Consider the following 25,705-nt stretch of genomic DNA (forward strand, 5'->3'; position numbering starts at 1 on the left):
CGCTAGATGGCGTGGCACTTGTTATTAAAACAATTTCTGATTCGTTGTCCATTTTAAAGGTCGTTGAGTTTATATCGTAAAAAAAATGTCGATGATATTAAAAGAAAAGACGCCGACGTTAAATAATTATGCCACTTTCTACAAAAAGAAGTGAAATCCCACCAAAAACATTCTGTAAAAAATTAGCCAAGTCTCGATGGAGCTGCCTGTTTATCTCTAAAAAGTAATGAAATCTAGACAAAGTCGTGCCAAGTCTATGGTTCCTTACTGCGATTTCTTTATTATTATATTTAATGTTGTGTGACTTGGCCGTTGAACAATCTTTATTAAGATAATCATACATAAGTATTATTGAAATACGCAGCTTTATTAAGCCTACAATTGACTGATTATTGAATCAACGTTTTCCAAGTGCAATTTATTTTCCATCGTCAATAGGTAGCGATTTTGGCGACAAATTGGTACAATGGTGTCATGGAGCATCTGGTTTGGTACCCTTCAACGGCCAAGTCACACAACATTAAATATAATAATAAAGAAATCGCAGTAAGGAACCATAGACTTGGCACGACTTTGTCTAGATTTTATTACTTTTTAGAGATAAACAGGCAGCTCCATCGAGACTTGGCTAATTTTTTACAGAATGTTTTTGGTGGGATTACATTTTCCTGTTGCAATAATAACAAGCTTGATGATTTTATTTACTCAGAATTAAGAAAGGTTATCGTTTAGCGGTTATCAATATTACATGACTACTTGAATTTAATCGGTTTGGGTTTGTTAAATGATATAATATTTATTGTTTTATTTACAGATTCTAGAAATAAACTAGATCGATCAGATTACACCAATATCATTTAACGGCAGCAACATATAGAGTGGAAATTGTCGACAACATAATTTGAGGTCTAATAGAAACAAAATTCACATCACAAATTCACAATTCAAGCTTAAAGTGACACATTTGTATGCGTCACGTTATACAGTTTGCAGGACTGTCTCTTTGTCTTGGGTTTATCTTATCACCTCAACCCGTTCAGTGACAAGATGGCCGTCGCACTGGTCAGACGTGCGCTTACGCACACGTGCGTCATAGCAATATTATTACAAACCTGTTGTGCACAGAAGTTCAATATCCCTGATGTCAAAATCGAGGCTTTTTCCCCAAAAGGATTCAGGGCATCCATACCTGGTAAGTTAATTTATTTTAAATATTTAGCGCCCTTGAAAACAGCTTTTTATTTAGTAAACATTAAAAGCCGGGTTTTTACCGCCACACGGCTAAAGTATTGTTTAAGAAACGACTTCCAATAAATTGTTTAATCATTATACTTAGTTATTTATTTGGTCCATAAACTTTTATTTTGTTTTTGTATCCAATACCTACTTAATAAGCACAAACATTCTTAAGGAACCATATACAGATACCTAAACTTTATATTTACCTACTAATATATCAATAGACAAAATATTATTATGCAAAAAATTATTTGGGGCTTTAACTAAAAATTACTTTTAAGTTTATTTTTAATTTTCAATTCAAGAAGAGCTATAATTAAATTGAATATTAAGTCAACGTAACATGTACTGCTAAAAGTTATTCCCCTAAACTAAAAAAAGATTGTACCTACTATCCTATATTTTTTTATCTGCCCGATTGCTTGAACAGTACAGCAATATAATTAACGTAAAAAACTTACCAGAGTACATTTTTTACCTCATTTCCCAAATTGACGAAACTAGGAATCGAATTAAGGACTTTGCTTTGTTTGCTTCTAGATTCCCCTGGCATGTCCCTCTTCGTATTCCAAGGGAATGTAAACAGGGCCCTCGACAGCACCGCGGTAGGCGGACTTAAGGGCGAAATCACCCAGGCAACCAACGGGCAATGGGTGTACGACAATCCAGACGCCCAACTGAAAGTCGGCGACGTCGTCAACTACTGCGTTAATGTGTTTGCCTTCGACACGGGTCCCATTTGGTATTGTCGCACCTATACTATCACTGGTGAGATATCTTCCTAAAAACTTCTAGCTTTAGGGTTTTATAACCAAAAATTGTGTAATTCTATGAGTCACTAGCGGCCGCCCGCGACTTGGTACGCGTGGATCCCGTTTTACCCCCTTAGGGGTGGAGTTTCGTAAAATGCTTTCTTAGCGGATGCCTACGTCATAACATCTATCTGCATGCCAAATTTCAGCCCGATCCGTCCAGTAGTTTGGGCTGTGCTGTGCGTTGATAGATCACTATGTCAGTCACCTTTGAATTATATATTTAGATTGACTGACGACCTTCCCAACAAGGCCTAATATTGATTCTCTAGTTGCAGAAATTGTCATTTTCCTTCCTCACCTCAATACCTATCTTTCTCAATAGATTGAGATACCTAAATAGATCTCGTTACCTTGTACCTGCATCTCATGAGATGCGATAAAGTCTTGCTGTTCCAGCTGACAAAATTTAACACTTCTTCTTCTTGTCGTGTCGACAACAAACCTACACAGTGTCAGCTCAAAACTCCGCTACAAGAGTGGCGTTGTCGACTTCGTCGACTGGTTAACAAAACCACACTTGCACTCCAAGTTTTCCCATCCAAGAATCCCTACTTCTCCCAATCAATCTAACACTGACTCAGTGTCACTGAGGTTGTGACATCATGACTAAAATTTTTTTTACGTAACTTCTGATTTAATTTCAAATTGCAACCCTTGAAAGAGTAACTAATCAAGAATTTAGATTAAAGTAGTTGGTAATAATTCCAGAGTTCAGCAGCCGTTCAGGCAACCCCACCGACCCAAATCCCACGCCCACGCCTGACTGCCGACCGTCAGCGACGCGCATCCGCGGAGGCAAAGCGTGCGCAGGGCAGACCATCTTCGAAGACAACTTCGACTCGTTCAAGGACGATCTCTGGCAGATCGAGCAGTACATACCCATCAACCATCCTGTAAGCTATTCCTTTATGCGAAAATGCGAAACAGTACATTAGGTAGGCCCCTAAGTAGTATTAGCCCAGGGTCCCCTAAACTCACGGTCCGGGCCTGCATTTAGTAACGGTCCGGACACACTTGACTTAAATCGTTAATTTGACCCATTTGGTTAACTTAAAGCTTTCAACACAAATTTGATTTGTAGGAACCATGTAGATTTGGTAGTGTAGAATCATAGAGTAGAATCACAGTGTAGGTACACCTACTTATTTATCTACTGTGGTAGAATACTGTGCATGTGAATATGAGGGAGAAATGAAAAAGTCTTATTTATAAAGTCAGCTGTAGGTAATGTTTATTATTCTAAAAGCAGCAATATCGCGCAGGACTAGATAGCTGACATCATAAGCAAAGCAACGTTTCGTTGCTTACTTGGAAGTGCTCTGAAAAAGCCATTTATTTATTTATTTATTATTATTATTTAATGACGCTTGGAATGCTCTCGATAAAACTCCCCGTGCCCCGCGCTTCCCTCGTCCAAAAATCGGTGGGGTGCCTCTTCGGTTTTGACTTGAAATCTATTTTTTTTATTTTATTATGTTGCCAGGAATTCCCCTTCGTGTCATACCAAAGGTTGTCTCCCAACGGGCCCGTGTCAGTATCCGGGGGCTTCCTGCACATCGCGCCGAAGCTGCAGCAGACTCTCCCAGGGTTCAACAATGAGTCCATCTACACGGGAAGCCTGGACTTATTCAGTGGGTAAGATAGTAAATAGTTTGTATAAAAGATGCTTACAGTCCTTTAAACGAAACGCCTAATAGATCTGACAAGTCTCAAAGGCCAATGCTTTAGCGAAGCATTGCATATAGTTACTGCTAGTTGTGACAATATTAAGAAGATTGTGACCGAGTATTAACCACTTTTGACTGCGAAAATCCTTGAATATCAGTTTTGACTGATATTTTCAGTCAAAAAATCTGTCAAAAATGGTTTCGCCCGATTTAAAGTTTTACCAACCAGTCAAAAGTAGGTAATATTGACCATGGGCATCAGTCAAAACCACAAGTGGTTTTGAACGATTGTAAGTTTTGACTGTAACAGAGCTATGCCATCCAGTAGGCCTAGGATGCGCGCCGCGATAAGCGATTATCAAGCCATTTTATCGATTTTGCCCATACATTTTAACGTCGATAATAGTATATCACGGCGCACATTAGTTATCCTAACCCGGCTGGTGACTCAAAAGTCTCACAACCATCTGCTATTGCAGTTGCACCGCCAGCGCCGAGGCGTGCTACCGGCAAGCGATGGGCGCCAACATCCTACCGCCTGTAGCCAGTGGCCGTCTCACCAGCAGCGTGGCCTTCACCTACGGGACCGTCACCATCCGCGCCAAGCTGCCTCAGGGCGACTGGATGTATCCAGGTGCAGTGGCAGCGCCCCAAGATCATCATCATCATCATTTCAGAAATAGGACGTCCACGGCTGAACATAGGCCTCCCTCAATGATTTCCACAATGGCCGGTTGGTGGCGGCCTGCATCCAGCGCCTTCCTGCTACCTTTATAAGGTCCACCTTTTGGGTGTCCTACGCTGCGCTATCCGGTACGTGGCCTCCACCCCAGAACCTTGCTGCTCCATCGGCCGTCAGTTCTGCGTACTATGTGCTCTGCCCATTGCCACTTCAGCTTGCTGATCCGTTGAGCTATGTCAGCGACTTTCATTCGTTTACGGATCTCCTCCTTTCTGATTCGATCTCGTAAAGAAACACCTAGAATAGCCCTCTACATAGCACGCTGTGCAATTTTGAGCTTATTTATAAGGTCTATATTGAGAGGCCATGTTTCCAAGCCGTATATCATCCCTGGTCCCCCAGATAGCGTCCAAAATTTTTTAGAAAAGTGTCTTAGATCCAAATGATTCGGGTCATCTGATAGCCCACAAGATGAATAGACCTGGGGAATTGCAGGAAGCTGCTGCGTGTAGACCACTTGCTATCTGGATCCGATTCGGAAACAGCTTTAGTTTAAATAATGATGATGATGATGCTGTGCGAGTGTAGCTCTTCCGCTTCCATGGAGGAATCCTTTTGGATCCTCTAACAATCACTTGTTTTGTAAAAACTGACGCCAACAATACGCATACTTAGCTAGTATACATACATCGTGTCATCCACGAAGATGCTCCCCATCAATTTTTGGTTGAGGGAAGCGCCTGGGTGCGGGGAGTTTGATCCGAGCAATCCGAGCGTCATTATTGTAGTGTGCGTGTGCACTAATGGATGATTTAGCGTGTACCAATAACACTCAAACATTAGCGGAAGAATGGTGGGGCGCGTCTTCGGGAATGAAACGATCTATACACAGTAACAATCAGGGAGTAAGTAACCTTTTGTTCAAATGGCGGAATATTCCGCTTCAAAGTACCCTAAATATAGGAAAAATGACTCATTTTCTGTGAAAATTAACGAATTTCCCATGCAAAATTCTTTGAATATAGACAAGATTGTAGAATGTAAGTGCTTTTTATTTCAGAATTACTTCTAGAGCCGTTTCTAAAGAAGTACGGCAGTTCGCATTTCGCTTCAGGAGTGATCAAGATAGCTTCAGCCCGCGGTAACGCTGACTTACGAGCGGGACCTGACGAGTATGGGAACAAGGTAACTATAGTGCTTCTTCCCAAAAGAAATTGCATGTCCCACCTGTGGGGGAAATAGTGGGTGTTGTGAGGCTCTCCCTGCCAGATGAGCAGGGCCTACTCACTAAAACCTGACGGTGTCCTTCCAAAGTCTTTGGGACGGATCTGCGAGTTATTATTGTCCGGGCTAGACGGCCTAGACATTCTTTCGTGGCTCCGCCCCAAACTGTGGCTCGCTCCAGACTGTGTAGTGCTTCTTTTCAAAAACAAGTCTGTACGAATATCTGCTGCATGGGTGTACCGATCTGGTCGTGTAGGCATGGGCCTAGCATTAAGGAACAAGTCCAAGATGGACTGCAGACCGCAAACTGTAACCGCAATCTGCAAGCCACCATGGTTTCTTTGCTAGAGGTTCAAAGAAACCATTTTGGACTTACGAATACCTTTAAGGAGTTCAAAATTTGTAAATGCCACTATCTATTTGTTTTGATACATAAAGCAAGCACCTTTTGTACCCTTTGCACCGCTGGTGGTGCAAAGGGTATTTTTTAATCCCTTTTGCACCACCAATAGTGCCGCGCTACCATTAACTGTAAAAAAATTATCTATAATCATATAAATATTAATATTATAAAGAGGAAAGATTTGATTGTTTGTTTGAACTGAATAGGCTCCGAAACTACTGGACAGATTTGACAACATAACATAAAAATTAATAACAACCATTCATACCTACATACAACGAATAATTCCTAAAGTACCAGGGCAACATAATCATAAAGGAGCTATATCAAATTCTTCTTGGTTGATCCGAGAAATAAACATGTATCATAAAATAGCTCCTTTATGGTTATGTTGCCCTGGTACTTTATTCGTTATATAAGGTGTTATTTTTTATACTGATCATACTTTACCATCACATCTAATAAAATCGTACAAATAAGACCCAAAAGTTTTTTCAAAAAAATTCAGGCTAGTTTTCGAGTAAAACGACAAAGAATGTTTCGAAAAAAATAAAAAATAAATCATCCTTTGAGCGCGGTGAGTATTCGTTTACGCACTATCGTAGTAGCCGACCGAGGGGCAACGACCGCTGCCACGTGCCGCGCCGCGTGAGTCGGCCATATTGATATCGCTGCCAGTCGTTCCGCGCCCACAGCCCGCGCCGAGCCGCCGATCGGCTTCGGCATGCGGGAGCGCAACAACATAAATAATCGTCCCAGTCCGTACAATGCGCCCAAACGTATTGCAGTGTATGTGCGAGTTATTACAATGCCGCGCTTGATAAATAACAAAACGCAGGTGAAATTATGTTTCGGGCACACTAACTGGCCGACGAGAAACATTGACGAGTCGAAAACCTTCACACCTTGCTTGTTTGGAGCCGCGCAGCGCTTCAGGGAGCGCAGCCGTATCCTGACTTGACGAGATCCCGTGCGCTTCGAGGACGAAGTTCTGAATTTCAATCACCGGCACAGTGCTGGCGGTACCCAGATGCGAGCGCCGCAGACGGCGGCTTTTGCGTAAAAATACGGAATGCCTTATCAAGGAGTTACTGTTGTTGCCAGAGGGCCACGACCGCGACCGAGTTCTATCGATGGATATTGCGGAAGTCTACCTAGGTGCATACCTACAGTGTGATTTGGACAGATGAGTGCTTGTTTACGCGAAAGGGACTTTTTCCGTAAAAAAGTTAGTGCGCGAATTGTGAATACAACATCCGACGTGGTGTCTAGTGAACAGCAAGCAAGTGTGCAGCCCGGAAGCATTACCTCAATTCGATCGTGGCTAGATTAGACAGTGCAAGACAGTGTTTACGTGAACATTCAACAAATGCTTGACGTTCAAAATGTATTGTGATTAGTGTAATAATAACCTAGGAACTTTAAATAACAACATCTAAAATAGGTAAATGTGTGAATAAGTAAAATCAATGAATCTTAAGTGTGATGGCAAATCATAATTTAGGAATTAAAACCAGGAAAATTGATCAGTGAGTTTTATTTACAACACCTATTCATATTCAATATTAGGGTGCATTTCCACTGAAGCGAAGCGAAGTAGTAATAGGTATGTACCTATAAATTTTTTATTACGTCTCTAAATAAATTGCGTAGGCATTACGAAACCGTAGATATTGAATTCCAATTTCTATCCTTTTTTAAATTTTTAGTTTAACGCGGATGATTCGCCTCGGTTCGTTGGAAAAGTCCCCCGCTATTACACTAATGAAAATACACTTATTTACCTACTTATGTGGCCAGATTTTGTTTCTCCCAGCGCGTAGTACCTATTAACATGACGTAACATCGTACATACTCACGAGTGATAATTTTTGGTAACGTAGGTTTAGTGTAATCTAACCTTTATGTGTGTGAACGTTGAATGAATGCGCGCGGCCATTGTTCGTACTCGTATGAATGAAATGAGTAAAGAAAGAGAGAGAGGCAGTGAGTGAAGACAGGATGGTTGTAAAAATAATATCTTTTTTTTGTTAGGAAAAGTAAAAACAAAAACTAGCCTGAATTTTTTTTTAAAAACACTTGGGTTGTATTTGTATGATTTTATTAGATGCGTTGGTAAAGTATGATCAGTATAAAAAATAACACCTTATATGTAGGATGTAGGCCCGGGGTATCGTGGGTCTGAAGTGAAATGTTTATAGGCACTTACACACACACAAATTAAAACTTTTAGGTAGGTTTTGATTTATTTATAACAATTAAATTATTAAGTATTTTACAGTCTACTACTAGTTTTACAGTCGATGGTAGCACAGCACTATTTGTTGGTGGTGCAAGAGGGATTTAAAAATACCCTTTGCACCACCAGTGGTGCAGGCCGGTGGTGCAAAGGGTACAAAAGGCATAAAGCATAGGTACTTATTTATTTATTTATACTTCAATGCCAAAAATATTAACATTAGGCGAACTTAATGCCATAAGGTACTTGGATATTTTTGGCTCTACTCGTAACTTAAAAAAACAGAAATTTTATGAAATTTCTTTAGAATTGAAATTTCTTTCTTTTTAAGAGTTTATCATCCCCTTTTAAACGTTGTAAGCACAGAACATTTAATTTTATTATGTTGTAAGCAGCAGATGTAGGATGATTAATCTGTAATGTTTATGTTTTGGCAGATTTTATACGGAGGACCAGTGATGGACTTCCAGTGTCGCGGGCAACTGCTCACAAATAAAGTGCTGACCAATGGAAAAATGTGGGGGGACGATTTCCACGAATACTCCATTACATGGTTGCCCGGTAAGTACCCAATAAACCAAAGTAAAATATCCCAGAAGAAAGTTGACGGTCTCAAAAAATAGGTAATTAATTAATTTATCCACAACGAGGAAGCTCCTAGCCTGTATCTCACCTGATGATAAGTGACGATCAGGCCGTAGCGAGCTTCACCCGGAATCCTCAACCACAGAGGAACTGGCTATCTTACCTCTAACTGCCGGAACACAACAATGCTGTTAACATTGTTACAACTGTAATTTGGATGCGGGCAGCGCCGGCCCTTGTGGAAATCCTCGGTCTTTGCCTAGCAGTAGGTTAAAATAAAAAATAGAAACACCTAGGTACATTTATTGACTAGAAATCGTGGTGGATCGAAATGGTTTTTTTTTTCGCCAAGGTATTTTTTGATAGGGTAAAGGCGTGTATTTTTTTTAAGTACAGCAAAGACAGGTCTTTGAAGGTGTCCGCCATTAAGTGGGGGCGTGGTGGGTTCCGCCGTGTAGGGCGGGACGTCCGCGGAAAGCGCCTTAGTTGTTTCTAGTACCCAATGCGCCCACCACTATGCGGCAGAGGGAACACCCGAGGTTTTAGTGGGTTCGAGCTCCACATAACCTGCCGTCCCCCGGCGGTAGGTATGGATAGGCCATTTTCCTGGGCAAAAAAAGGTCTTTGAAGGTCCTATCTATGTAGGTACCTATACTAATATTATAAAGCTGAAGAGTTTGTTTGTTTACTTGAACGCGCTAATCTCTGGAACTACTGGTTCGCTTTGAAGAATTCTTTCAGTGTTAGATAGCCCATTTATCGAGGAAGCTATAGGCTATACAACATCACGCTACGATCAATAGGAGCAGAGCAAGAATGAAAAATGTTGCGAAAACGGGTTTTCACGTGTACGAAGTCGCGGGCACAGCTAGCCAGATACATAAAATGTGTTTGTTACAGACCAGATTACGCTGTCAGTGGATGGTGAGCAGTGGGCGCGCGTGGACGGCTCGCGTGCGCTGCGCGAGCGCTTCCCGCAAAGATGCGCGTTACCTCGCACGCTGCTCGCTAAGGGATCCAACTTGGCGCCATTCGATGACCATGTAAGTCAGGCCATTTATATTCTTTGCAGCAGAACCTTTTTTAATATACCAGAAGCAATGGAATCCCCGCGCTACCTTACCTTAAGTACGCGTAAAACAGTGACATTTAACATACATTTTCGTTATAATATTTTCGCAAAGTTATCTTGAATCACCTTAACATGTGATTCATAAGCCTAAGGAGTCATATTTATTTACTTCTAGTCCATAAATTAATTATGATGCAATTTGGGACTCATCTAACTCTGCGTCACTAATATTGTTTTCAAACCCCATTCTCAAAGTGGAATTTTCGCCTATGTTTACCTAAATATCAGGTAAAGGGTATCTGAAAGTATGTAATTAACGCATAATTTGCTTAAATCGATTGATTATCCCAATTAACGAACGAAGAAACTTTCTTCGTTCGTGTCAGCCAAATGACGTCCACTGCTGGACGAAGGCCTCCCCCAAGGTTTTCCACAATGAACGGTTCTGCGCTGCCTGCATCCAGGCTCTACCCGCAACCTTCACCAGATCCTTGGTCCACTTAGTAGGAGGCCTGCCCACGCTAGTTCTTCCAGCCCGTGGTCGCCACTCGAGAACTTTTCTGCCCCAACGGCCATCATCTCTACGAGCTATGTGCCCCGCCCACTGCCACTTGATTTTAGCAATTCTGCGAGCTACGTCGGTGACTGATTCTCCTGCGGATCTCCTAATTTCTGATTCGATCACTTTCTTCCAGTTCTACCTAACTCTGGGTGTAGCCGTGGGCGGCATAAGCGAGTTCCGCGACGACGCCTACTCCGGAGACAGAGCGAAGCCCTGGAGAGACGTCGCCCACAAAGCCATGCTCAGCTTCTGGGAGCACCTGGACTCCTGGCAACAGACCTGGAACCAGTCCGAGCTGGTGGTGGACTACGTCAAAGTGGTCGCGCTGTGATTGTGATTGTAATACTAGTCAGAGTGTTGGCACTCAAAATGTAGACTAATAATATAATTGTAAAAGTGTCTGGCTGTTTATTTGTCTAACTAGCTTTCCTCCCGCGGCTTCGCCTGAGTGGACTACATATTTTTTTCCAAAATAAAATGAGCCTATGTTACTCGTGGATAATGTAGCTTTCGAATGGTGAAAGAATTTTTAAAAACGGTCCAGTAGTTTTTGAGCCTATTCATTACAACCAACCAAACAAAGTTTTCCTCTTTATAATATTAGTGTAGATTAAGGCTGAACCAGCGTCGTCAGAGATATTTAGATGATTTCGACAAAAGTGTGATTAACAGTCATTCGTAGGATTTCCACAGCGATGCGATTTTTTTTTGTTATTTTATTGCTTCAAGGCTTTATTTAAAATGTATTTTATTACTTGATATTTAATAGTACATCAAATTTATTTGATACCCACTCGATCCTATATTGTGGTGCCATTGCGGTTTGTCGTGTTGCTGGTGTCCAGTTCCCGGACCCGGACAGAGCAGCGCGTCCTGCCGGGATGACACCCACGTGGCAAATACGAATCGAACGGCGTATTAATGCATTCAGAACTCTCATTGCAAAGCTAATTTGTTTTAGACGGGGCAATAATCGCCCCCGAGTCATGCGTTTTGTGGCACAAGCCTTTGCTGGGACTGGCGTTCTACCTCAGGACTACATGACATGTGTCACAGAACGCATTGACTACCTAAAGCAAAAAGTCTATGCATGGGCAAACCGTATTCGTCGCTACAAAGAACGCGTGAACAGATACTGGCAAAATCGCGTCTTCCAAAGTGACCAGAGGAGGGTGTACCGGAGATGGGAGGGATCTGATCAACGTGTGAGCGACGGGCAGCTGCCAGATGTCAATACCATGATTGATTTCTGGCGTGGCATTTGGTCGATGCCCGTTGAACATACGGAGGGTGATTCATCATCATCATCATCATTTCAGCCATAGGACGTCCACTGCTGAACATAGGCCTCCCCCAATGCTTTCCATGTTGATCGATTGGCAGCGGTCTGCGTCCAGCGCTTCCCTGCTACCTTTACGATGTCGTCGGTCCACCTTGTAGGTGGACGTCCCACGCTGCGTTTTCCGGTACGCGGCCTCCATTCCAGAACCTTTCTGCCCCATCGGCCGTCAGTTCTGCGTACTATGTGCCCTGCCCATTGCCACCCGGAGGGTGATTGGATGCGTGTAATTGAGCGTGAATGTGAGTCCATCGAATCTATGGGGTCTATTGTTATAGACCCCGAAGACGTTACTAGTGCAATCAGTACGGCCCAGAACTGGAAGAGCCCTGGACCGGACGGATTGCACAACTTTTGGATTAAATGGATTCGATGCTCACATGACCGCTTAGCAACACAATTTCAAGAAGCCCTCGAGCTCGGGTCCCTTCCAGCCTTCATGACTACCGGTGTCACCACCTTGCTCTACAAATCTGGTAGTACCTCATGGACCCAAAAAATTACAGACCAATCACATGCTTGCCTACCATCTACAAGCTCCTTACATCTATTCTGACCACAAAAATTAACACACATATTGTCACGAACAACATTTTGGCCCCTGCTCAGAATGGATGTAAGGTTGGGTCTCGTGGTACTAAAGAGCTCCTCCTCATAGACATGACCATTAGCCAACAAGTTCGGCGGAGCAGGAAAGCTCTCTCTGCTGCCTGGATTGACTATAAGAAGGCCTATGATTCGGTGCCTCATTCATGGCTGGAGAGGATTTTAGAGTTGTATAAGGTTGATGCAACTCTGAGATCCTTTTTACGCTCATGCATGGGGCAGTGGATTACAGTCCTTCGGCAGCCAGGTGGTGGTGAGAGTAGGGTTGCCAGGCGTCCGGCTTTAGCCGGACATGTTTGGCTTTTTAGGGACTTGTCCGATACGATACGATACGATACGATAGTGCTCACCCAGCCAGGACGAGGCCTGCTCCGGTCAAACCGGCATACCAGGAGGCACAATTTTAAGGAGGGACACGCTCTGGGATGGGAGAGGACGGCCGACTAGCCGCTGCGTCTTTAAACCGCAACCGGTCGACCACAACCAAGTAGATATGCATCCTGAGCCTGGTCTAGGAAAATAGGTAAAGACGGGTTATCGTTGATAGGACTGAGCGTTGATGCGATGAGATGGGCGGTCTGGCCTTTGATGAGATGGCTTTGGTTGTTCTTGGTTCATGTACTGCTGCTAGACTAGCCTCGTTGTTCTCTTGATATCTGCGGTACTACGTTTTTGTCGTCTCTGTATCTTCCAGATTAAATATTTCTTCTACTTATTTTCTTAATGTCGTTGGAAGGACTAAACGCGTGGTGCGATGAGATGGGCGGTCTAGCCTTTGGTGAGGGAGGTGGCTTGTTTATTCTTGGTTCTCGTATTACTGTTGGACTAGCTTCATTGTTCTCCTAATTGTATCGTCTTATTTTCTGCCTATATATTCCTCCAGGTCAAATATTTCTTGTATTTCTTTTCTTTAGCTTAATCTGGCTTTTAGTGAGACGGCTTAGTTATTCTTAGTTCTTGTACTGCTACAAGACTAGCTTCATTGTTCTTCCGATTTTATGCTTCTTTTCTTCATATCGTTGGTGGGACTGAGCGTTGATGCAATGGGATGGGCGGTCTGGCTTTTGGTGAGGCGGCTTGGTTTTTCTTAGTTCTACTGCTACAAGACTGGCTTCATTTTTTTTTCCCAATTTTATGCTACTTTTCTTGATATCGTTGGTAGGACTGAGCGTTGCTGTGATGAGACGGGCGGTCTGGCCTTTGGTGAGATGTATTGGTTCTTGTACTGCTGCTAGAATATCTTCATTTTTCTCCTGAGGTCTGTGTTAGGTAGGTACTGAGTTTTTGAAGTCTTCTTCTTTGTTCACATGTTCCGGGTCAGATATTTGTTATGCTTCATTTCTTATTTCTTTGTGTCATAATTGAGTTTGTTTACTCTTTTCTATTTCTTGGATAGTAGATGTTTAATTTTTAGTTCCATTTATCCACAACCTCTTAAAAACTTGACTCTTTTTTTTTTTAAACTAATTACTACGGCGATAACTGTGGTTTTGGGTTTTTGTCGTCTTCTTTGTTGTCTGTTTTCCCTCGGTGAAATATTTCTTATATCTATTTTTTTTTATCTTGGGCTAAATAAATCTTCTCTCTTTGATTATTTGATTTGTTTGCACTTTTGACTATTCCATCGATATAATTATGCGGTTCTGGGTTTTTGTCGTCTTTTTCGCTGTCTTTTGACATTATTTTTCAATATCTAATGTTTCTTGTGCTGCTTTTCTTATTTCTTTTTATGGTGGGTTAATTTAGTCTTCTCTCTTTTGTTTCTTGGATAGTGCTTGATGCGGTAAGCGGACGGCGGGCCACTAAAAACGGCATTTTAGGAGCGCGTTCATATTTTCCTAACATTAAACGGTTCGCCTTGGTGTAATCTAGTATGATTTCTTTTTAGTTCAATGATCTTTATTTTTGTCTTGATCTTTGTTACATTGAGTTTCTTCCATCCTTTCCATCAGGTTTTTATTTCTTCGCTGTGTTTCTATAGAATTTCTTCATTAAATAGTCAATGGTAAGGTTTTGGTTCCAGTTTTGAGTTTTCTTGCTATCAAATAGGTTACTCTTTCAATTTTTCGATTCCGGTGAGCTGATGTTCTGTTGATAGTATTTGTCTACGCATGTGTTAAATATGGCAGTAATCCTGATTCTTTTAGGCTCAAGATTTCTTTGATGATTTTCCAGGTACCTAGTCTGCTCTTTGATTGCTGATTCACCGCTAGGTTTATATCTCTCGTTAAAATGTACAAGATCTTTTCTGGTCGCTTTTTGATTAAGTCTGGGATACATAGGTTCGTCGTTGATATGGTAAGCTTTTTCTCAAAGTAGATATTTTCCATCGCCAGGTAGTTTGAAAGTGTATGCCTTCGTTTTTTAGCTGTAGAAAGGGGCTTATAACTAGAGGGTTAGTGAATTATGACTAAATTGTTATTGTATTTCGGTCTTTTTTCCTTGGCAAAAGTTTTATGTGAGGACGCCTCTTTTTTGTAATTATACTTTTGAATGGATTACAGCTGTGTGCAGATGTTGCTGACCCTTGGGTTTCTTTTGTTTATATTACGCAAGGTTTCACTTTTGTTTCTGTGGGATAATTTGTGTGCGTTTCGTGAGAAATTTGTTTTAAATGTGTATCTTCTTTTGTTAGTCCAATATTAGAATTAAGTTATTGCTTTTTGGAAACTTTTTATGGTGACAAGATGTTTCTTTGGTTGACCTTTGCTGGATATGCCTTTGGAAAGTTGGTGCAATGGGTTTTTTTTTTTTGTTTGAATGTATTTAAAGACTTTACATCTGCAGGGATACAGTGATTTTTTCCCCCGACTATTTATTGTTTTACGGCACAAAGGTCCGTTTCCTTGATATTAAAGTGGTATGTAAAATGAGAAGTAAATAAGGGCTACTAGTTGTTATCTTTAGTTAGCAAAGTAAATACTGAATCTACCTAGGTACTATTTATTATAAGAGATGCGCCTCAGATTTAGCTAGGATTTAAACACACTGCTTTTGTTTTTTGCGACTGGGATTTATATTGACAGTAAGTTGTGCGCTCGTATGCGCGTTAATTTTGGTATAAACAATTTTTACCTAAATATTGTTTTTTTTTTTTAAGTTTTTGAGTAAACACAGTAGATATTGGATATGTCAATATAGAAAAATAAGGAAAGATCTCACCAGGTTTCGCCGATTTAGCTGATTTTGTACTCCTTTGACTTAGGTGTTGCTCTGGTACCTGGAGGCTTTTCCCACTCACTGTGTTGGCGGATTTTTTTTCTCGTATATCATGTATTAATTTATTTAATTTAGTTAATTTTTTTTTTTTTTTGGAAGAAGATGATTATATTATGATAAGTACATATGCTGCGTTTTTTTAAATATACTAAATTTAACACTGGATGCTAGTTCTGATAAAAGTATATCAGAATATTTGCGATTTTAGTTTTAAGAATAGGAATCGAGCTTTATATATTTGGGTTATCACTCTTGTAACACTGTTACCTATTATATTATTGAATTTTGTTTTGTTTTCGTGGGATTCTCACTATTGTAACACTGTATTGTTTTATATTTAATTTTTACATGTTATTTAATTTTGGTTAGTTTTCGCTTGATTATCACGATTGCAGCACTGTACTAATTATGTTAATTAATTTGATTTGTACTTATGTTATTTTTGATCACTTTGTTTGTTGGTTTACGTTCCACGGCTTAAAATGCACTTTGGGTTTACGACCGTTTGTATTATACGCGGTAGGGCTTTGCAAGTTGCAAGGGTCTTTTCGGGTCGGACCGTCTGGAGCGCACGTGTTGTGCACGTCCACTCTCGAACGCTGCCCAAAAAGGACTCCCGGCTTTTTAGGGACTTGTCCGGCCAAATATTGCCTTGCCCGGCCTGTCCGGCTTTTTATTTGGTTGCCGCGCCAGGCAAAAGTCGGAGCCACAGAATCATATGAAGCGCACGCATCAGGATGTTGGTTAGCAACCGATATGATGATAGTACTCACTCATGAGCTGACACTAATTGATTGCACCCCCCCCCCCCCCCCGGTCACATGTCCGGCTTTTGGGGTAAAATGTCCGGCCAAATGAAGCACAAAGTCCGGCTTTTGTGATTTTGGACCTGGCAACCCTAGGTGAGAGGTCTCCTGATCCATTGAACTTCATAAGGATTGAGCGAGGCATTTTCCAGGGTGACAGTTTGAGTCCCTTATGGTTCTGCCTAGCACTGAATCCTCTTCGCACTCTGTTAAAGGATTCAGGGCTTAGTTATCGGCTACGAAGAGGGGGTGAGGTCATTAGTCACCTGCTCTACATGGATGATCTCAAGTTGTTCGCAACAAAACGACAAGACCTGGTGAAGTTGCTAAAAACCACACTGGTATTTAGCAACGTCATCAGGATGGAGTTTGGTGTAGACAAGTGTGCGGTCTTACATGTAGACCGGGAAAAGTTGTGAATTCTCCGAATTTACAACTTTCTGAGACAATGACACTCAAATCTCTGTCCGAAACTGAGACCTTTAAGTATCTTGGTATGTCAGAATCGTTAGGTATATCGGTAGAAGACATAAAAAAATTGGTGAAAGAACGCTTTTGTAGCCGACTAACTTCTTAATAGCCTTTTGTCTGGCGGCAACAAAGCAAAAGCTTTCAACGGTTGGGTGATGCCTCTACTAATATACTCCTTCGGCATACTAAGATGGACTCTGACTGAGCTTAACGCCCTGGATAGGAAGGTACGTCAGCAGCTCACACAACATCGCATGTTACATCCGCGCTCATCTGTAATGAGACTGTACAGGGTGTAAAAAAACCTATCACGAAGACTGAAACTACGCCTTCTGTACACCCAACCAAGTAATATTACAAAATATTATTGGTGGGAAATATTTTTTATTTTTATGATTAAAAAAATACAATATTTCGCAGCCCGCAATGTACAGCGCGCCACGCAACGCAATGACCGTGCCTATGACAATGTGTGTGTGAGTGTATTGGAGCGTACGCGCTTTCCCGCCACTACCTACCGCGACCGCAGAAGTGTTTGTTCACAAAATTACCAGATTATTCACTTCCTACATTTAAAAAACACATTCCTTTAGCATTTGTTTAGGTTTAGAACTAAGTACTTACCGACTAATCCCCTTCGACGTCGTCTGGAATCGGCCGCTCCAACCGGCAGTGTTGCCAACTTAGCTACTTTATAGCTAGATTTAGCAACTTTTTGATGTCAGGCAGCTACAATTTTTTTTAACTTGTAGCTAAACTTTTAGCTACTTTTTCTAGCAACTATTGATTATAATATATTTTTACAAAGTATTTGAAGACATAAGTGAACTCGCTATAACATGTCTTTCACTTCCGCATTCAAATGCTGAGGTAGAAAGATTGTTCTCCAAATGAATTTAATAAAAAATAAACAGAGGAATAGAATGAGTTTATAACTCTGAATTCTATTTTATGCATAAAAGATTCGCTCAGTGCTGTCACAATTACGTTTTTCCAAAAGCCGTTCTTGACAAATATTCTAAATCATGTGCAGCTACATCTTCTTCTCGTACATAATTTAGATAATTATAATATTCGGCAGATAAATCAAAATATTGTCTTTTTTTATTAGTTAATTAAGTAGTCACAGTATTAAAGTTAAGTTGATAAAAGTTTATAGCTGATTTATTAACTGCAGTGATTTATTTCTTTAGTATTTTATTTACTTCGGAATTCAGCTACTTCTAGCTACTTTTTAGGGAGAAAAATATACTCAATCTAGCAACTTTTTGTTAACCTTCATATACCCGCGCCAAAAAGCATTACACATATACCCGCGCACGGTCTCTCGGACCGAAAGTTGAGCTCGTGTTTTATAGTATAATTGTGTACTATATTGTACTATAATTTGCTTTGAATTATACGTTAAGGTTATAATTGCATAAAAAAATTAAAACAAATTTTATATTTATAGATATTTTGATTTAATCAGCCTCTAAATCAAACTTAAAATTTAAACAAAATTTTACATCAGCCTAAATTTAATAACAAAAATAAACATTTTTTTCTTTTGAAGCCTAAAAATTACTATAAAATATAATAAATGGAAGTATCCTTAGTAATATAAAAGAACAAAACAGTATTTATCACCAGTGGTTTCAGTGGAATAATAACCGGAACATACCATAACTGCATGCTCGTATAATGACAAAAATACTTTTTGCATCTGACAAATCACCCTTCTGCTCAGAATCGGTGTTGTTCTCCTGCACTTCTAAATCATCCACCACCTCATCACTGTCACTCTGGTCATCATAGTTGGAGTCCGAATCTTCACATTCTAACAGCGCCCTTATCCTTTCTTCGTTCATTATGACGACAAAAATGGCTAAAACAAATTGATAATAATAAAATACAGTAATACTTAATTGGGTTCTATATTGGCTCACATAAAATTCTAAATCCTATTCTTTGTCTTACTACCGATTTGTGTTCATAATAATCTCTCTTCATAATTTTATTTTTCATACTTTTTTTATTCATACATTTTTATTACTACCATCGGAGCTCATAACAGTTAGTAATCATAATTTTTTTATCAATACTGTTACTACCAAGAACCATTTAAAATACATAATTTTTATTTTCAGATCTTTTATCTTCATAACATTCATTGATCATATTGTTTTAATTAATAATGTTGTTACTAAGAAAGAACATAGGTACTTCAACTCATAATGTTGTTGTTCAGAATAATTTACTTTATAACAGACATACTCGTATCTTTAAAAAAATCATATATAATTTAATAGAGTAGATAAGCATGCAGAGCATGCAGCATGAAAGCAAGCATGCAGCATGCATTGGTATCTCCTCGTCTCCGGCGCTACGGGATGTGCAGCCCTTCCGCCCTTGCGTAACGAGGCTCAGGCACCCACGCTAGCTTCCGCAGCTTCGGCTTTTTGGATCGCCATCGGCGCCTTCGGCGCCTCGGCGACCAGCCTCAGCCGCTCCAGCTCACCCGGGCGCCTGAGCCTCGTTACAGCGGGCGAGGGCTGCCCTCCCTCCGCGCCTCCGGCTTTTAAATTACACTCTAGGGGTAGGGCAGACAAGACTACGTGGAGTCGGTTTTGCAGCGATTCGTTTCTATCACGTTAGTTTTGTGGCACAAAATATTGCCTGTTTTGGACCATTTCAAATTAATTTAATGTTAAAATACGATTTAATACGAATATAGACATCATGATTTTCAATAATATGGATAAATACACTTATGAGTAATAAATTTATGAAAACAAATATTAGGATACATCACATTTATGAATATTATAGTTATTTATTTGAATGATTATGAGTTTCGATCATTAGTATAGAAAAATATATGAAAACAAATATTAGTAAAAACTAAGCGTATGATTAGTGATATTATGAATATCAATGATTATGTTTTTAAATATGTAGGTTTTAAATTTTTTATGAAGAATGATCATTATGGTATCAAATTGTATGAGAAATATTTTCGGACCTCCAATGATAGGAATTGAAAAGTTATGTAAGAAAATGCGCTACCACTTAATTGATATGAAACGCCACTAATATATGACAATACATTTTATTGAGTAATATTGTAAAATAAAACAATAGTAACATACCTGAAGTAGAAACACGTATACCCGCGTCGGTCTCACAGACCGAATAACAGCAAAAAGTGACACACGTACACTTGGCAGCAGCGATCGCCCAACACTAAACAATGGCAGGCTACAAATCATGAAGCTACTAAAAACCGCAAAGTCATAGAGTTAATACTTTTTGAAAAAACTCCGAATTATTAGTTCGTCGGTCTGAGAGACCAACGCGCGGGTATAGGAAGGTTAAATTCCTAGCTACGAGCCTTTGGTAGCTGTTGGCAACACTGCCAACCGGACAAGTTGTGGCTCGAACTGACGGCCTTCCACGTGCAAGCAAACGCGTGCCAGGTAAATCGTGTTTTGATGCGCGCTCCAGTATTCCTTCACGTACAGACTGGTATTTAAGTTCCTCAAATACGACACAATACACGCCTAGACGAGGCGGACGGAGGCACAATCGGCTGATTGTCCAACAGACGTTGTACAGCCAGAACAAAAATACGTGCATCAGTACGGTGGTGCGCTGTAGGATGTTCAGCCCGATACCTACAGCCTGCAGGGCTTCAGATGCGTTTCCACGTGCCCTCCCATAACAGTAAACTATGTTTACGTACTCACGAGTACTGTACGTATGGTTAGGCATCTTTCTAACACACATTCACTATTACCACACTCACTATCACACGTTCACACACTAACTATCCGCACGAGAAAACAACCAAAAGTCGCAAGCGCATTCGACGGCCGAAGAAACCGAACTGAGCCCCGATTACGGTAACTTTTATAACGTCTACAATCCAGACGCGTTTCTGATTCTGCGATACGATTGGTCAAAACAGCTGACGTACGCTGTTGAACGACCAATCGTATCGCAGAATCGAGAAGCGTGTCTGGATTGTTGACGTTAAAAATTACCGTAATCGGGGCTCTGGCCGTGCGAGCAACGCAACTACGCAAGGCGCGAGCGGCCCCTCGCAACAAAGGCACTGCCCCGCGCGGCGAGACTGACTGACCAATAACAGTCAAGCAATACGTTAGTAGGGAATTTAGTGCAATGATTTGTATGGAGACCCCTCCACTTTGGTATAGAAGGCTCATTTTTGCACCAGTTGTTCTTTGGGTGCTCCTGAGTAGATTTCCGTCGGTAGACATCGGGAGCCCCCCCTGTGGTAGCAGGGGGAGGGGGGGCAAGTTTCCTTCTGCCGCGCTTCACTTTAAGGCCCATATCTTTAAAACTATGGGTATTAGGGCAAGTGTGGTGTCATTTTCGGATAATTAAAGGATGGCGAATTCATTTCTAGAACAAACTTTTTGCCTTTTCATACAAAAAAATAGAAATATTGAGTAAAATTCACAAAAACCAAAAAGTATTTTTTTAAATAAACGTCGTTTACTTTTAAACCATTGGAGATAATCTAATAAAAAAAATATGTCCTGAAAGCTACATTTATCAGGATTATAAATATATACCATTGTATGGTACTTTTTTCGAAAAAAGTAGGTGAAAAAAAAATTTTCTTCAGGACAAAGCGGGCGAATTTTGATGCGCGTCGGAAAAAAATATATATTTTATCCAAGAATTCATACTATTTGGTTCATAAGCAAGTAAAGATTATTATTTTAGAATTTATTTTGAGTTTCTGGCACATCATGCTACCATGATTTGTATTTTTTCTTCAATTAATTTTGAACTCTATGTGTAAGTCATAAGGTTGAAAATAGTTTAAATACATTTTATTATTGAAAATATCACAAGAAGAAAGCACTAAATAAAGAACTTGAATTTGTCTAAACGTCTAATGATTATTATTAGTATTTTAATTAACATTTTTATTTCTACATACTATTGTACCAGTGACTTAAAGGAAAGGTAAGTGTGAGGAAAGTGAGGATTGATATTATCATAGTACGGGAGATTATTTTTAGCACAAAGGCTACGGCTGTGACCATTATATGAGTATTTCTCAAAAAAAATGTACGTAACGAAACGGTAGTAACGAAATAGTAAGGCCATAAGGCTTGTTATACATTGGCGAAATATTGTGAATGCTCCTCATTTATTCAATTCGAAATATTTGTAAGTATGCACCCAAATACGGGGTAATATTAAGGGGTTAGAAATAAAATAAGGGAGTAATCATTCATACTATTTTAATAAAATTATTTTTGTTCCATCATGTTTATCCATTTTGAGTCGTTCTCTGTAAGCTTTTTGCCTTTCGGCATTGGTTTTTGGCGGCATTCCTAAAAAAACAAAAGAAGTAATCACATAAAAACGTAATCTAAATGATTTGATATTTTTTTGCTGGTGGCACTTCTGTTAAGCAGATAGTATCCAATCCTTTTGTTATTAACGCTCTATATTTTTTGAAATAAATTAAGTAGTGAATATTACTATGCTTAGTCAGGTAATAACAGTATACACTCAGCATTATGTTGTACTTTTTCGTAACGTAACGAAATTCGCAAAAAACGTAACGAAATATTAGACAAAATGAGATCAGAAACAAGTATTTTTTTGATAAAATTTGTTACAGCAAATATAAAAGCTTACTAAATGTTCGTACCACACGTATTACAAAAAATGGTTAAATGAAGACTTACCGTTCTATATAAAATCGCTGATTTTACTGCCTGTTACGAAAAAGTAATCCCACAAAACACACACGTTTTCACTAATTTTCGCGATAGATGTTATGGCGGAGACGTCAGGCCAACAGCCACTCAGAGTGCAGCTATTATTGTCCGTGTAAAATAAATACGGAATTGTTCAGAAACCATGGGAAAGTAGAAATAAATCGTAACTAAAGAGTAAATAACGAAATAGTAAATGAGAGCGACTCATTTTGTTTTTTTGCTTTAAATTGCCAATTCATTATGACACCCCATAGAAAATCAATTTGATACAGAAACTGCGATTACTATAGAACGATAATACAAAGAAATTTACAATAATTTAGTTACGTATCGCATTTTATGAAACAAAAATACATGAAAAAGCTAGGGTGGCAAACAGGTTTTTGTATGAAAGGTAAAAAAGGACTATTTTTAAAATATCTAAATATTTGGTAATAAGTAGGATTATAGCTATAATTCTTCGTTATCTTAAAGATTAATATTCATCCTTCAAAATTGTGTGTGTGTTTTTTTTGTGTGATGATTTATAAATATAAAACTTTTGAACTGTTTCAAAGCACACTTTTTTTTTTCAAAATGTACATTTTTTTTGAGAAATACTCATATGTAGTTGTTTTTTCAGACAGCACCAGCTTCTGCACTACTTCTTGCACTAACATCTCACCTTTTCCAGACAAGCTTCGGCAGCTACGGGTAATTGGTCCATGTAGGCTCCATGTTGCTATCAATTCTGATCCACCCCCAACCAGTCAGGTAAAGGGAAGCCTGAGTCGGTTGCTTGCAACTGACCCTATACGCGAACCCCTTGAACCAACTAAATTTTAAATAACTTAAAAAAATCATAAGGACATAATTACTGCCCTTGATATACTGATACAAAACTGCCTAGGTTGGTGGGCACTTACAGCACTCGTTCATAGTCAAGCATGTAGTAATAGTAGGAGGTACTTGATCTAAAACAATATCAGTCGACTGAAAAAAACAGTGGATTGAGCTAATAAGTGGATAGATATTGAACAAGGGACAACTAGAAAAGAGGACCAAAATCCCAACAGAACAGCCTAATCTGTTTTACTGACAGCTCCAAGCCAAGATAGCCTGGCCTTGGGAACGGGACCGGGAGTCTACTGTAAACACTACGAACACAGTGAACGTTTAAGGAGGTTTGCTACAGTATTTCAAGCTGAATTCTACGCTATAATTTATTATGTGTGCACTAAAAACAGGGGTGTAAAAACGCAATATTTACATCCTGGGCCACAGCCAGGCAGCACTCAAACAAAGCCATCGCCTCAGTAAAGGTTGAGTCTAGAATTATTCTAGATGCAATCTTAAAGATGAACAAACTCTGAAGGCATGACAAAGTGTCCCTGATGTGGGATACCTGGACATACAAGGATCGAATGCAAGGAGAGAGCCGACAGTCTAGCGAGACAAGGGTCAGAGACGATACCTATTGGGTCAGAACTGATAGTACCTTTATCTAAAAGCATAGGTACCTTATGGCCATAGAGCCATATCCAAGAAGCACAGGGCTGAATGGGAAAGCTCCAACGATATAACCCTCTCCAAATCATTCCTAAAGGGAAATACAAGGTCATGGAAAACTTATCAAAGGTAAGCCCAAGCAATTACAGGTACGCAAACTCGGCATTATGAAACGAACCACATGTCCCACAAAATGGGCCTAACAACAGAAGCTCTCGAGCATGTGGAATACATGTGGGGTCCATGAAACAATACTGTAAGGATGGGTCTGCTTGGGTCAGCATATCCGGCATCAGAAGACTATTAGGTGGCTTTCACTCAGACGCTTAATTCACCTAACTAATGGATAGGATTTTTTTGGATGATAGGGAATAAAAAAGGGAGAATAAAGATCCTAATGGGTCGCTGTGGACTACGTTTAGGTGTGGCCATACATAAGATAACCCATACAGCTTTGTATCAGCATTGGCTACTGGCAGTAGGTATATCAAAGGGTTCGCGTATAGGATCAGTTGCAAGTAACCGACTCAGTCTTCCCTTTACGCGACTGGTTGGGGGTGGACCAGAGTCGATAGCAACATGGAGGCTACATACATGGACCAATTGACCAGCTGCCGAAGCTTGCCTGGAAAAGGTGAGATGCTAGTGCAAGAAGTAGTACAGAAGCTGGTGATGTCTGAAAAAACAACTTCATATAATGGTCACAGCACTCACAGCCGTAGCCTTTGTGCTAAAAATAATCTCCCGTAATATGATAATATCAATCCTCACTTTCCTCACACTTACCCATTGAAGTAATATTACTACGTATAGAACAGACATCGCGAACAAAATATGTACAGTGCGGGGTGCGGGGCGGGAATTTGACGGACAGCTGTCAGTCAAATCCATGACTATCAAGTTTCATAATTTATGGCGATAAAATCTGCACCAGAAAATGTCGTACTTCATTGATAGGATTGCACGAATAGTGACGTTCCTGCGGTCGCCTCATCATAGACATTGTGAATCGATTGTGAAAATAAAGAAATCGGCTAAATTGTGTTAAATTTTCATGGTGCTCAATAGCAAAAATTAACTACATTATTTTCTTTTATTATATTGTGCGTTTCCTGTAATGTAATCTAAGCTCCCCTCCCTTAGACTAAAATTAGCCCTCCTAGACAAGTGACAAAACGTAGCAGTTGAAACATTCGAAATCACTTCGCTCTGCCGTTTTTTGGTGTTAGTTACTTCACTCTGTGATGCGATTTTAAAATTGACTGAGGCTAATCGTGTTACTTGTGCTACAAGTGCGTATGGGCTTCATACTGATGCTTAAGCCATTAATTATTTTTCTTCCCGATTAAAATCTAATGTAATCGATAATCGCCTTGAGAATCGTTAACTGGTATTTTCTAATTCGATAAAAAAATTACCCATCTCTAGTTTAAAACTGTCATCCAACAGCGCACGAAATATTATGAGTTATAGATAATGATACCATTACAGAGGCGACACTTCGTTTACGTTTAGTTTCTGCCTATTGAATTGGATACTGT

At 40.0% G+C, this 25,705-nt stretch overlaps 1 protein-coding gene and 1 long non-coding RNA gene across 3 annotated transcripts; one reads left to right on the forward strand and one right to left on the reverse strand.

Moving 5' to 3' along the window:
* Positions 1-1,024: 1,024 nt before the first annotated feature.
* Positions 1,025-10,887, forward strand: LOC135077718 (beta-1,3-glucan-binding protein-like). Of its 2 annotated transcripts, XM_063972288.1 has the most exons (10): positions 1,025-1,192; positions 1,780-2,007; positions 2,763-2,947; positions 3,538-3,689; positions 4,201-4,355; positions 5,464-5,530; positions 5,561-5,588; positions 8,707-8,830; positions 9,755-9,897; positions 10,622-10,887. In XM_063972288.1, exons 1-10 carry the CDS (start codon positions 1,048-1,050, stop codon positions 10,817-10,819), a joined length of 1,425 nt encoding a protein of 474 aa, XP_063828358.1. In that variant the 5' UTR covers positions 1,025-1,047; the 3' UTR covers positions 10,820-10,887. The 2 variants fall into 2 exon arrangements, with proteins under 2 accessions (XP_063828358.1, XP_063828357.1); XM_063972287.1 differs by having other exon boundaries at positions 1,027-1,192; positions 5,464-5,588.
* Positions 10,888-22,173: 11,286 nt separating this feature from the next.
* On the reverse strand, positions 22,174-23,277 carry LOC135077212 (uncharacterized). The gene is made up of 2 exons (XR_010258429.1): positions 22,644-23,277; positions 22,174-22,283 (listed from the first exon to the last, which is right to left on the reverse strand). It is a non-coding gene; the product is annotated as an uncharacterized LOC135077212 (long non-coding RNA).
* Positions 23,278-25,705: the final 2,428 nt, after the last annotated feature.

Source organism: Ostrinia nubilalis, chromosome 13, assembly GCF_963855985.1.
Source record: "Ostrinia nubilalis chromosome 13, ilOstNubi1.1, whole genome shotgun sequence".
In the NCBI taxonomy this organism is placed as follows: Eukaryota; Metazoa; Arthropoda; class Insecta; order Lepidoptera; family Crambidae; genus Ostrinia; species Ostrinia nubilalis.

Bases quoted from the DNA above. Each gene is read 5' to 3' on its own strand.
- LOC135077718 (XM_063972287.1), top strand. From the start codon at position 1,048: ATGGCCGTCGCACTGGTCAGACGTGCGCTTACGCACACGTGCGTCATA. The intron at 1,193-1,779 runs GTAAGTTAATTT...GTTTGCTTCTAG, and splicing joins ATTCAGGGCATCCATACCTG to ATTCCCCTGGCATGTCCCTC. The intron at 3,690-4,200 runs GTAAGATAGTAA...CTGCTATTGCAG, and splicing joins AGCCTGGACTTATTCAGTGG to TTGCACCGCCAGCGCCGAGG.